Source organism: Sylvia atricapilla, chromosome 4, assembly GCF_009819655.1.
Source record: "Sylvia atricapilla isolate bSylAtr1 chromosome 4, bSylAtr1.pri, whole genome shotgun sequence".
Lineage (NCBI taxonomy): Eukaryota > Metazoa > Chordata > Aves > Passeriformes > Sylviidae > Sylvia > Sylvia atricapilla.
In genome coordinates this window covers 42,520,846-42,534,207 of record NC_089143.1, presented here as the reverse complement: position 1 = coordinate 42,534,207, position 13,362 = coordinate 42,520,846, and the positions used below count along the sequence as shown (strand labels likewise).

The 13,362-nt window shown below is 39.9% G+C and overlaps 1 protein-coding gene across 1 annotated transcript in view; it reads right to left on the bottom strand.

Moving 5' to 3' along the window:
- Window positions 1–13,065, bottom strand: part of PDGFC (platelet derived growth factor C) — a 122,531-nt gene extending 109,466 nt beyond the window's left edge. Inside the window, exon 1 of the mRNA XM_066317666.1 lies at window positions 12,716–13,065. Within this exon, the coding sequence (XP_066173763.1) occupies window positions 12,716–12,833 (118 nt within the window). The 5' untranslated portion in view covers window positions 12,834–13,065. The remainder of the gene's footprint in view (window positions 1–12,715) is intronic.
- Window positions 13,066–13,362: the final 297 nt, after the last annotated feature.

Sequence of the window (13,362 nt, the reverse complement as noted above, 5' to 3'; positions counted from 1 at the left end):
TCAAAATATGAAAGCATGATTGGTTTTTATCTTTCAAACACTATTTTACATAAATAAACTTTATTACACTTTAACCATCATTAGTTGGGGATTTTTTCAGATAAGAAGTAATTCAGATGCAGCAAATGATTTTTATAGCTTGACAGGCACAGCCACCATAGCAAACATAAACACAATTGCTGAACTTTATTTCACATTTAATGGATATAATCAAAACTCTGAAAAGGAAGTCATCAAGATGTCTCCCTTTTCCAGGCTTTGAATTAATGACAAGGTCTTGATCTCGCAAATGTGCATCATGTAATTTTTTCACTCTAACTAGATCAAATCACTTCCCAATTTCAATGGAATTCCTCATACCATATCAAGCCTTTTTGTGTATCTCAGGGAACAACTCCACAATATATCTTTGCATCTTCTACATCTATCCTATCCAAAGTTCTGTCAGTGGGGAAGCTCAGGGATTAGAGCTAGTCAGCTGGTAACACACTATTTATAAAAAAAAGTATACATACTTAGTATAATTGCTTAGTAATAAATTGCTAGTAGATATAATAGCATGCTTTATAATAATTAGCAAGTTTAGAACTGCTTTTATGTTAAGGGACAGAAATTAATACTTTGATAACAGCTTGCTCTTATTTAAGTATGTTACAAGGTATCATTTAGAGTAGATTTTGAGCTTCAAAGTAACAAATATTCAGCAAAACAGTGGAAAGGAAAAAATGTAACTGAGAAAAACCAGCTACCTCTGAAAAGTATTATATTTTAGCTGACTCTGAAGTCTTAAGTCAGACAAAGGAATGTAGAAGACGTACAATAAAAAACTGGTTTGAATAAATTCTTTATCAATAAGTAAATGATCATGAACTTAAAAAATAAACAAAAAAAATCCCACAAAAATACACACAAAAGAAATTTTAAAAGCCAAACAAAAAATCTCATATGTATTTCAGAGTTGTTTTTGAAAATCCTAAAGTAGAGCTGGGGAATGAGGAATCAAACCAATAGCTCCTATATCCTGTATTCAGTAGCAACATCTGGGTACACACAAATTCCAAAATCAGATGGTGTGAACTCTCTGCAGCCAGACTTCATCCCTCTGTGGAGCAGACAGGTCAACAAGCAGCTTGGATGTGGCCAATTATGCACTTGTTCAACAGCTACTATTGCCTGGAATTAAATGACTTTAAGAAGAGTTGACATGCAGAAGAGCAGAGAAGATTCCATTCTTCCCAAACCAAAGAAATTTAAAATAAAGTGTAAATATTATCATGTTATCTAGCATTAGTTGATCCCCATGTATACATAAAAGATTACTATTTAAACTTTACACAATTTATTGAAAGTTTTAGGACTTGTTACCCCACTGACAGTCCACCTTGGAATTCAGTCAAAACTCTTTTAGCTCCAATAGTCCCCATTGCTTGCCCAAGCCAACCTAAAACAAGAGATTCTCAGATTCTCGCTTTCTGAAAAACCACAGAAAACACATTCTCATCTGAAATGCAAATACTGAACAAAAAGGTACCAAGCACTTCCTAAAACTGAAAAAATCTGAACATGTCAACTTAGCCCAAGAACAAACCTCAAGAAATAGAATGAGAACAAACATAAATGAAGTATCCACATACAGAAAAATGTCAGAATACACCACACACAAGTGCACATAACCATAAATTTGAATAATTAACAACCATCTACCAAGCAACTGCTGCCAGAAATATTGGGCTGTTAAAACGGTCCCTTAGAAAACTAATCCTCTCTTCTATAGTGAAATCTTTTTAAGTGTTTCAGATGAATCAGAACCATTAGCAAATTTGGGTGCTTTTTCCCATAATAAGCAAGAGAAATCAACTTTATTCACAGACATTGATCCAACCTGCAAACAGTATTTTTAATAATAGCTAGATCCCCAAACTTAAAGAGAAGCCAAACATCCCATAAAACCAGTGGTCAGTGTTAGACATACTTATAGCACATCACAGTTTCTTTCCCCAGTGTGAAAGACTAACTGGGTCCAAATTTTGGTAACTATGTTAGAAGCAAGAACAATCAGGAAACATTTCACTGCTACTTCACTGGGTATTACCACTACGCCGACCTCCACATGCCTCTTGACAAATGAGGCCAACCAGAGTTTTGTAAGATTCTTGCTGATAAGGCAGGCACATGCTTTAAAAACATGTTTATCTTTCTACTTGACAACTGTGCAAAACCATCTTTTTCCCCACAAGCAATATGAAAATTTTGAAAGTCAGGCAGGTATTGAAGCAACAGAGCTCTCTTTACTGTCATACTCTGCCAAGGTGTGGCATTCTTGAGGTGTTAGGTAATACCAAAGACAATCTCAGTGGTCTCTCTTGAAATGAAAATTATGTAACTCAAACTCTATGCCAGTACTGTTTGGACTCAGCCTAGGACACCCACTTCCCAGTTCTTGGGAAGTCTGGGACACCACACACATACCAGTTCTTTCAGGTACTGAGAACAGGTACAGAATAAAGATTCCCAAGGAAGAAACAACAACCAAAAAAAAGGCTGTTCCCAGCATCTTATGCCAATCTTTATAAAAGCTCTTAGGCAGATATGTAAGGACTGCTGAAAGACTCAACTGTCACAGATTCAATCTCCATTTCAAAAGGAGTAACTACAAGGCTGCATTAGCACTACAGGCAAGTACTTTGTGACTTCTCATAACAGCAGGTGCTGTGAGAGATACAGTGAGTGCTTAGCACAAATTTTTAGAGTATTTAAAATCTCAGACTCCAGTCTGCCTATAAATATGCAGCACACCTTGGGCCTGGGTTTTTTGAATGACACAGAGAAAGCAAGGCCATCAAGAATCTTTAGCCACATTTTAAAAGAGTAGGCAAGGTCATATCCAACAGTTTAATCTCCTTTTATAGAGTTAATGTTTGTTTTGGAGCCATTACTTGTTAGCTGTCAATTAAGAGATTTTACCTCCCTTTCAGATACACTATAGGTTCACAAGTAACAGAAATGTTGGTACATACAAACTTCCCTCTGTAAAAACAGACCAACTAAGTAGTAAGACATGGAAGCCTTGAAATATTAAGATAGACCACTTCCCCAAAATATTTTTCTGAAACACAATTTGCCAATAATATACATACAAACCTTTTACACTTGACACTATCTAATGCAACATACATTAGAATCCCTTTCTGAAAGACTTCTTCAAATGCTGCATAATCACACATATACACTTTCCAGGTAACAACTGTTAGTTTCACAGGCACATTATCAAGCATCTAAGAGATGCATCAACAATTCATTATTTAGCACTGTACATACAAATAGAGAGCTTCACCCATGTACAGTTAATTACTACTAACATCGAACTTGTGCTTAGAGAAGTTATTTTCTTTCTGAAATGATCTACAGATTTTAGTGCATGAATAGTTATAAAAGGTAACAGAAGTTGCTTTGGTAGTAACAGAGCAAGCACATCTTTTTAGAAGGGGAGCACCCTGCAGCACCTAACATCAATTATTCCTCCTGCAAATGTGAGAAAATTGACCATTCTCAGGCTTATATTTGCATCAAATAAATGACCCACATCTTAACATGCAGAAGTCTTAGTTATCATATTTTTCTCTCCTCTCCAAGAAGTGATGAAGTGAGTCAGGAGGGCCTTGTGAGGTGGCACACCACAGATATGACGTTCAGGGTTTCAATGAGATAGGGCACACGTTTCTGTGACTAACACACCTTAGCTCAGATCACAGTTGCTGCTGTTCTGTGCAAATCTATTCATACTGACAGAGCAGAGAGCCAAAACAGCTGCTTTGCAATTAGTTCAGGCATGTTCGAATCCAGAAGGGAAACTCTTTTAGCTGATTTTCCCTGGGAATACTACAAAGTTCCACTACAGCTTCACAGTGTAGCCATGAAGATCAAGAAAGGCTCCTCATTCACCTAGAAAAATAACAAATCGTAGAACTGAACTGTTCTCCTGCATCTTGACTTTAGTCTGAATGCACTGGAATGTTTGGAAACACTATTTCTGAAAACCTGTCATCTGTAGTGTCAAAGGCATTCCTGGCAGAGAAAGAAAACCTTGTTGAGGGCAAAATTCAGTCAAGATGACTGTAAAAACCTAATCCACACCTTTGAATTTGGACTGAAAATCCATCACTTAAACATCCTGCAAATGACCAAATTTGTTTACATGGCCCTGTAGCTTTTTATGACTTTTCTATAAAAAAGTTATTACATCCACTCCTTTTATTTTGTTTTAGAGCATTTGAATGAGCCCCAGAACCACAAGCAAGTGAAACAGATTCTCTGCAGATGGAAGTGGCCTCATATAACTCTCCACTACCGGTGAAATAGTCAGAACAACACTTTCAGTTTGGAAACGCCATACTTTCATACACAGCAAAAGAATTTCCTGTGCCATATGTCTTTTTTAATGTTTAACTATTGCATAAAATGAGTGCTGGTTTCTTTGTCAATCCAAGGAGGAACGTGGAGCCCCTATAACTAATGCCTTGGATTGTTTGGAACAAGGGTGAATGCAGTTGGATGGTCACACAGGAATTACACTGGGGAAGAAAAAGTAACAAAATAGAAAATAATAATAATAATCAAACTTCGATATTTTACCTGCTATCATACTGCTACTCATCCAATGAAGCTCCCTAGATAATAGTTTAGTAAAAAACTGGACAACTGAGCTTTGTGGAAAAGACTATTACTAAAGATAACAACTGAAACAAGTGATACCATGCATTAGTTCAGAAATAAGTATCTCTTCCACCCACTTCATGTGCTTTTAAACAAATAATGCTGTAATAGAGAAATTAGGAGTTACAGATCGGCAGAGAAGGGGTGCTAAGAGCATCTCCAAAATCATCTTCTAGTGTAAACTACACTTCAAACATGACACTCCCTGGTATTTAACACACAGAGAAAACTCCAACTTTGCTGATTTGTGCCAAAATGAGTAACAGTTTGAAGATGTAGAATATTGAAACTACAACAAGGGCATTACTCCTTTACCTTTTACTGCCTGAACCTAGTTTGAAGCCCATTTATCAGATTACAGAACCAATTCCCTAATTAACTGCAGCATCTAACTCCTTGCTCCCCCTTCTTACATGATTTATTGCCAATTCATAATAATACTATGGCAGCAACAATGTAAAAAGGAATTAAATGTATAGAAAACACAAGCAGCACTGTTTCCTTTTCTCAAGACATTCTTTGCTTTTTCTGAAACAGACAGATTAAGGTTTCAAGAAAAGCCACATAAAGGTGGTAAGGGATCCAGCACTCAAAATTATCACTGGCTATGCCAGACATTTGCTGAAACCAGGAAGACCTCCCCTGCCTTCCCTCAGTAGTAGTGTAATATCATATGTAACATATTAGGATAGGTACCCAACCAACAGCATTGGTCATCTAGAAAACCAAGCCCTAAAAAATGAAAACCAAGGATTTTTAATTTCAGCCACAATGCCGGCAAGAAAATGCCACAATGACCAAAAGAAAACCCCAGCCTGCCCGCCTTTACCAAGCTTTATCCAGGATCAATGGTACCCTCCACTTCACGTGGAGAAATCGGCACAACAATGATCAAACTGAGCCATGCCTGCATGCTGTTTAAATGCAGTTAATAACTAGTTTTAACTAAGCCAAGGAGAAATTTCAGTGTTTTAGGATTTCAGGGAGGTAGGAACAGAGTTGACTTTCAGCCTAAAAGAATCTCCTTAAAACACCTATGCTTATAATGACATCTTGAATAAAATTACCACAAAATGGCAAGTTTAATGAATAATTTATGAGGATTAATTCACTAAAAGGCACATTGCCACAGGAAAAAAAATGTTATTGATTATTTCCTAGCAACTCTCACTCTTGGTGGTATAAAAGGATGCCTTCATGGGAAATAACCTTTGAAAGTTCCTTCATGGGAAATAACCTTTGAAAATTTTCTTATTTCATCTCTCTTTCTGCCTGTATTGGATTGGATTAAAGGGCAGTTAACTCATATCCTCTTTCCCTAGCCCCAAACAGAAAAAAATGGTAGAAAGAAAATAAAATTCTGGAAACAAAAGCAGCAACCATCACTGTGAAGATCTTCACTGCAGAGTCAACCTGCAAAGTCTTAAATTAGCTCATGAGAATGAGAATAGCCACCCAGTGAAATAATAATCCAGTGGCTCAAAGAGACTTAGCTAAACAGCTGAGGAATCCTTTCAACTTCAGCTGCAGCCAGCTCATGTGAGGCTCTGGTCAGCAAAGGTGAAAGCACATTGCCATGGCATGGGGGTGGCACACACTCACAGGACTTGAGTTCCACAGTGGCAAGAAGCCAAGCAGGCTCCGAGCCCAGGGCAAACATAAGGTCATACTACACAAGGCAAATGCCAAAGTCCAAAACTGAGGGCGAGCTCAACAAAGATGGAATAGCTGGAAGAGAACTAATTAAGCTCAGAAAAAAACTCAAAAAAACCAGCATTTGCAAACCCTAATGCAGAAGGCTTGCAGGAGATCGAGGAATTAGCTGGGCTTTCTCCTTTGTTTATACTAGTTTTTTAATAGTTCTTATACTCTTGGTGTGTAAGACTTTCTCCCAGAGCATCCAGAGTCCTGTCTTTTTTCACCCAGCCAACCAACTGCTGTGGAAACTGATTATGTTATGGAAATGTGATGAGTTGTTATTGTACACATGCTTTGTAAAGATGAAGTACCTTTACACATGAGAGTGCTTAAGTATGCTGTAAAATCATGAAAATAAACATAAATAACCCAATGTAACGCTGAAAATTTGTTTGAAAAATCTCATTAAAATGATGCCAAGAAGAGGTGATCAGAAGGTAGAAGAACTCTAAGGCTTGGATGTCTATGGAGAGAGGCAGCAACAAATTTTCCAGGAACTGTCATCATAAAATAACACCCTACAGTCAGAGAAAGCCTCTTCAAATCACCAATTTATATTTTAGCTTTCCAGTGACACATTATGAATTTTTACTTACCTACTTGAATAAAAAAAAGCATTTTACATTCAAACACAAGCTGAAAACGTTCTCTCCAAAAGGGAATGATGGGGCTGAGTAAGTTTTAACATGCAATTAATTCCTCAGAAACTCTGAAACAACAAAGTACTCATACAGACACTTGAGGGCTACTAAAATAATTATGTTTCTATGTGTAAGCTGTATTTACTTTCCGTTCCAGTAACTTTTTCTAAGTCACACTGGTTTCTGCTAAAAGGCTACATGTGTACTGGCCAGTTCTTAAGATGCTTACCCACCAAGAAGTGTACTTCCCATGGCATGCACTTTGTGACTAAAAAGCAAAGGCATGGCTCTCTGGTAAAGCCAAGAGCTATCTACAAAGCAATTGAAGAGGCTCATTTCCCGATAAGGGAAGTGGACTTGCTCAGCACATCCTCTTTCTAGTAATCAGGAACTGCCAGACATAGCAAAAACCAAAAGCAGCAACCACCCAACAGAGACAGAAACCCCCAAAACCACGGCTATAATGCACTGCCACTGCTGTATGATGTAAATCAGTACTTTGCTATTACAGGTTGACTATGTAATAATTAAGACTCAAAGGGTTTGGATAAAGTTCTAAGATATAAAAGACATTATGCTTATGTGAAGACAAAGTTCAGTGCAAGCTTTTTGGCAATATAGCTGTCCCTGACTCAAAGTATGCTACATGTTTCTTCTCCGTTATAAAACTCAATCTGACTGACAGACAAACTAAAAACCGCTCAAACAACATGACATAAAACTTTGAAGTCCAATCTGCAAACTTAATGAGAAACAGTTAATGCAAATATAAGATTTTACACTAAAACCTGTTCAAGATTCAATTTTACACTAAATTCCATTCCAACCCTAAAAGATACACGGACAGGTTGGAATGACTACATATTTGGGACAAGGAGTAAAAGGTCTGTGCTTTTACAACCCTTCTTTTACTTAACAGAAGAAACTGAGAGAAACAACAGGACTAAGGGGAAGTCCCAAGCATCACTCTGATGGGCAAACAATATGCCAGAAGTCAACTATAAACACAAACCTTCCCCACTTTTAAAAACCTTCTTCCTCTGCAATTTATTGTAGTGTTGAACAGCTCCTCTAATTTGTCACAATCTTCTGCTTAAAGTCAACAGAAGATGTGCTGTAACTCATTACTTTCCAGGAAAACAGCTTTAAAACATTTCAAAACAAGCCTTGGACTAGGCAGAAATAGATTTAACTTGAGAAATATTGCACTACTATCAAGTTTCCCTTTAGATGACACAGCTTATCTATCATACTTCCCATATATCCATCTTCTCAAAACTAAGACAGTTTCTGCTACCCAGCAGTAGTCAATAGGCTGTGCTGGCACTCTTCAATTCAACATGAACCAGTGGAAGCAGCATCACACAGTGATAAAGTATTCAGTTATGAGAGATAATTTTGTGGTCAAATGACTGCCTTCAGGCAAAAGTACTGACATTCCTGTCTGTAAAGATTCAATGTACTGCATCACTCGGACATCATCAGGTTTTTCTGATGTCCAGCCCAAGTTAAAGGAACTTAATCAGAAACTCTTTATTGCGATGCTGTTCCACTTCCTGAATTAACTCTTTGGAGAGACACAAATCAGGGAATCCTCTATGTGTTTCAGAGTAAGTGTGGCAGGCCACACACACATCGAGGTGATGAGAGAATCTTCTTCTGGCACTTTGGCTACTCACTCAGTTCCAGCTGCATCCACCAACTTTTCCCAAGGATGGTCTGAAATAGGCAAGTTTCAGACTCTGTCGCAAGGACACACTTTTGGATTAGGGTTTTTTTAATCTACATAAATCTTTCCCATTTCAGAAGACTTAAGCAATAGATTATGAAGTGTGCAGTTAGTGAAACTTATTATTTAGGCATTTCCATTCATATAGAGGAAGTAGAAAACCAACCTAATTCCTTTTGAGATCTATGAAAAGACAGATCATGACTGACACATAACCTATGCTGTAGAATTGACAAAAATCCAAAAAGTACTTCAGTTTTCTAAGATTTACTTCAGCAACTATATTTACTGAAGCTCACTCATACTTGAAAGTGACTGCAGGAAAATCAGTCTTTTTAATTGATCCTGGTGAGTTTCTAACTGACATCAGGTTCTCGGCCTTCTGAAGTCATTCAGTACCACACCTGAAATGTACACACAACATAAGCTGTGCACATCATTGCTTATGGCATCCAACAGTAGTTTTTACATTATGTTCTATAGATACACTTGTAACAGCTGACAGCTTAGCAGAATGACTTTAAACATTTACAACATCTTGTTCTAAGGCAGCCAAGTAAACAGACCTTAGATTCTCCTGCCATCTCATGTTGTAATCAAATCCAGATTAAGCTAATAATGTCACATAAGCAGGTGCACTCAAGACTACCAGAGCTAAGACACTAGAATTTAGTCATTCACAGTACTCAACCCACCAATGGCTCCCTCAGACATTTCTGAGCTACAGAAACAGCATGAAGATACTATGCCAGAAACAGCAGTCAAAAGTAGATAGAAATGAAGCAAGAAAGTAGAAGTAAACCATCCAATTAATCAAATTCCATATACGAGACATTCAGTTTTGTGATTTAAAAGAAACTGAGCATTTAATTTTTCTCGACTCTTTGCTTCAATATGGAAAAATGGTAGTAAATACATCAAAGAGCCATAAGAAAAATGACAAAGCCACCTAAGTTTGAAAAACCCTTCAAAGGATAATCTGACAAGGAATTGTAGAAATGAAATCCACCCAGATAAATGGGAGCCCTCACCACATGCAACATTTACTACTACTTTACTTTCCAGAAAACTGCTGCACAAACTTCTTTGATCCTACAGATGATTATTTACTCAGTGGAATATAATAAAAACATTAAAGATAAATAGGATTTTTTCACAGAAATCACATAAAACCCCTTACTGTCAAGCAGAATTACAAATAAAACCTGTTCTGAAAGAAAATCTCACTATAAGAGAGGGCATGCAAAGAAAAACATGGAGGTAGTTTTAAGTGGTTTCAAATGGAGCTACATTGGCCCCACAGCAACCAACACACTGAATTTCCAGGAGGTACCAGTAAAACACTGTGTGCTAAAATATTTAATTTACAATTGCAAAAAAATATTTACACTAGGAAATTGCCACCTAAAATAATATTCACTATGCAGCAAAAACAAGAGAGCTTCTTATGCAAACAATTAGCAAATAAATTGAGTCAAATTGTAATTTTGAAGTTAATATAATTCAGTTATTAAGTAAGTAAATATTAGTTAATCCTTAAGCACATGCTTACCCTTTGAAACACAAGCAGTCCCACTGAATTAATAACTGGTCACAGGCATCTTCAGCACCACCTTGAAGCAATAGCTATAGCACCCATGCGTGCAGCTGAGTAACACTAATCCATTCTACTGCAAAACTTCTCGGCCACTTAGCAGTTTTATGAGTTGAGGACAGAATTTTTATTTGTAGACTGTGCGAGTAAAAAAATCTCTCTCTCTCCTGACCAGAGATTATTTGGCACATGAACAGCAATATCTCATTCTCATACTCCAGGGAGTTTTAACCTGCCTCTAGCTAAAAGCTATACAATCTTTAGATTGCAGCAGAGTGTAAAAATCACTCTAATTAAATCAAGTAGGAACTGGTTTGACTAGTGTTACTGATCCCCCAAATAACTTAAATCGGTTAAGAAAAGTCAGAGGTTGGTACTTAGCTATACTTAAACTTGTGCTATTTTTTAAGTAAGTTTTGCAATTGAACAACTACAAAGCAAGCTTAAAGTAAGCCACAAAAGGAACCTGAACTGTTCTGAGTACGAACAACGACATAGTATAGTTTCAGGGCACTTTTTTCTAATATAAAATTTCTCCTGGCTTTGCATTTGTTCTAAGATTTTGTGACTATCTCTTAGAGCATGCCAAATTTCCTTGCAAACCATTTGCAGCCTGACCTAAGGCAGCTGCATTTCTGCTATATGTGAAGAGAATCTAGTTTGCACCATCACATATACTTACACCTATTTACACCAGTTTTACTTCTGTGCTGTTTGATCTACCTTTTACACTGTTGTGCTCCCATTGTTGCACCCTGGAGGCCTTTCAGAGCCCAGCTGCATTACCCTGGAACAAACCTTTTAGAGGAGACTGACAGCATAGCAGGTTTCTTTCCAGTCCTGACAAAGTTAAAGCAAAGCAATGACAATACTCTGTGTGTTATGCACGCCATGCAAATTTAAGAGAAGGCAGCATAACAGCACGGGACATCAGTTTATAATTGCCAAGCTCATTTTTTCCACAAACTGGTGCCCTAAAGCCTCTAAACACCAGGTAGGATGGGAAGGGGTAGAAAGTGAGTGATTTCTCACACAGAGCAGATAATTTCCTGTACTGTGCACAAAGTCTGATTGGTTTCCTGTCAGAATAGCCCAGTCTCTAAGTCTTTTGATCACTTTCCTCTGGCCCTTCACAGTTGTTCTGATTAGAGATTGATCCCCACGCTGCTCTTTGATCAGCAGCTCCAGCAGTCTGCAGGTGCCATATATCATCACATTAACAGGCCACAGCAGTATTAATCTCCCCTTTTTAAATTTGTTAGTGCACTGCATAGTCTGCCCACTCACAGTGCACTCGCAGACGTCTCTGAAACTTTGCTTCCTATTAGAAGATACGATGTAGAATGGTTTTATCTGGGGAGTCCCAAGTTCAAAGTTGAGAGAATTGAATTAGCCTCGAATCTGCGTTTCTGCTTTATTTCATTACAGTTCAGAGAGTTTTGAGAGCTCCCAGCTCGGCCTTTTGTGTTGGTTTGTGCCCAGGGAGAAAGCTTGTTCTAGCTGACATACTAAGCACTAAATTTTTCAAACACACCCCCCCTGCCCCGTACATTAAACACCAGGGTTTCCATGAATGTATGCTAACAACCTTAATCTTAGGTATTCCACAGTAAGTGTGGTTTCATGCAGTATATAACGTTACAGTTTGTAAAGTATTCTTTAAAATTACTTCATAATAGCAGATCAAGAGGAAAGGCGCTTAAAAATCTGAATAATGTAAATCATATGGAGTTCAGAGGCTAAGCAAATTACACACCCCGAAGCTGCCCTTGCTGTATGAAAGGAGTCTTTCTCCAGCTCTGCGCAACCCCAGCCCAGGGGAACTTGCATTTGAGAGTTTTCTAAACATTTCAGGTACACTTGAAAGTTGAAAGTAATTCTCATTTCCTATGCAGGATTAGCTCGTTTCCAGCCCGTACAAAATACCACTCATTCACGCGCAGACACAAAAACCCACCCCCCGAGAGCCAAGCCTTTAGGGTACAAAGGTGCTCGGGTCATTGTTGGGTTTAAGTTGTTGTTTTTCAGTTTGTTTGTTTTTATAGCCGTGCGAGGCGGTGGACGGGAAGGGGAAACATTTTGCACCTCAAGCGCCGCAGAAGAGGAGCCGCCGGGCTCCCCCCGCGGCCGCCGAGCCGCTGCCCTTTCAGCCGGGGCCGGCGGGCAGAGCCGCGCTGCCCCCGCGCCCACCGCCCGCGGCGGGGGAAAGGAGCCGAGAGGAGCCGGGAGGAGACGGGAGGAGAGGGGAGGAGAGGGGAGCTCCGCTGCGCTCCGCGCCGGCCGGGCGCCCGCCCCCGCCCTGCCCCGGGCTGCGCAGCGGCGGGCGCTGCGGCTCCTTACCGTTCTGCTCCTTGGCGCCGGAGAAGGCGAACTTGCTGCTGAGATCGGACTCGGCGACGGCCCCCTGCCTCCGGCCGGCCAGGGCAGATGTCAGCAGGAGCAGCCCGAGGAGGAGCATTGGGCCGGCGGGGCGAGGGGCTCCGGCACAGCAGGCACTGGCGGCGCGGCACCGAGGCCCGGGCGTCTCTCAGCAGCGCCCGGCGCGGGCTGCGCCGCTGGGGAGAAGGCAGCACTGAGCCTGCTCTGGCAGCGGAGAACTGCAGGGTAGTTTCCACATAATCCCATCCAAAACTTTTTCCTAGAGCCCTTTTCTGTGTCTCCAGGTTTTGTTTTGCTTTGGCTTTTTTTTTTTTTTTTTTTTCCTCTCTCTCTCTCACTTTAGGAGAAAAAAAAAAAAAAAAAAAAAAAAAAGGATCAAAGGAAAATCTGGACTCAGACCAGCTTCCCAAGGACTAAACAATCCGTGGCCGTGGCGGGCGGGGGTCAGAGGAGCCGGGGCTGGTGCGGCCGCGGAGGAGCGCGCACCTGTCAGGCGGGGGCGGGCGGGGGGCGGGCAGCCCGCGCTCACACACCGCGCTGTGCTCGCCCCAGCTCGGGGCCGCGCCGCCAGCTCGGGCCCTGCCTGCCGCCTCCCCTCCCTCTCCCCC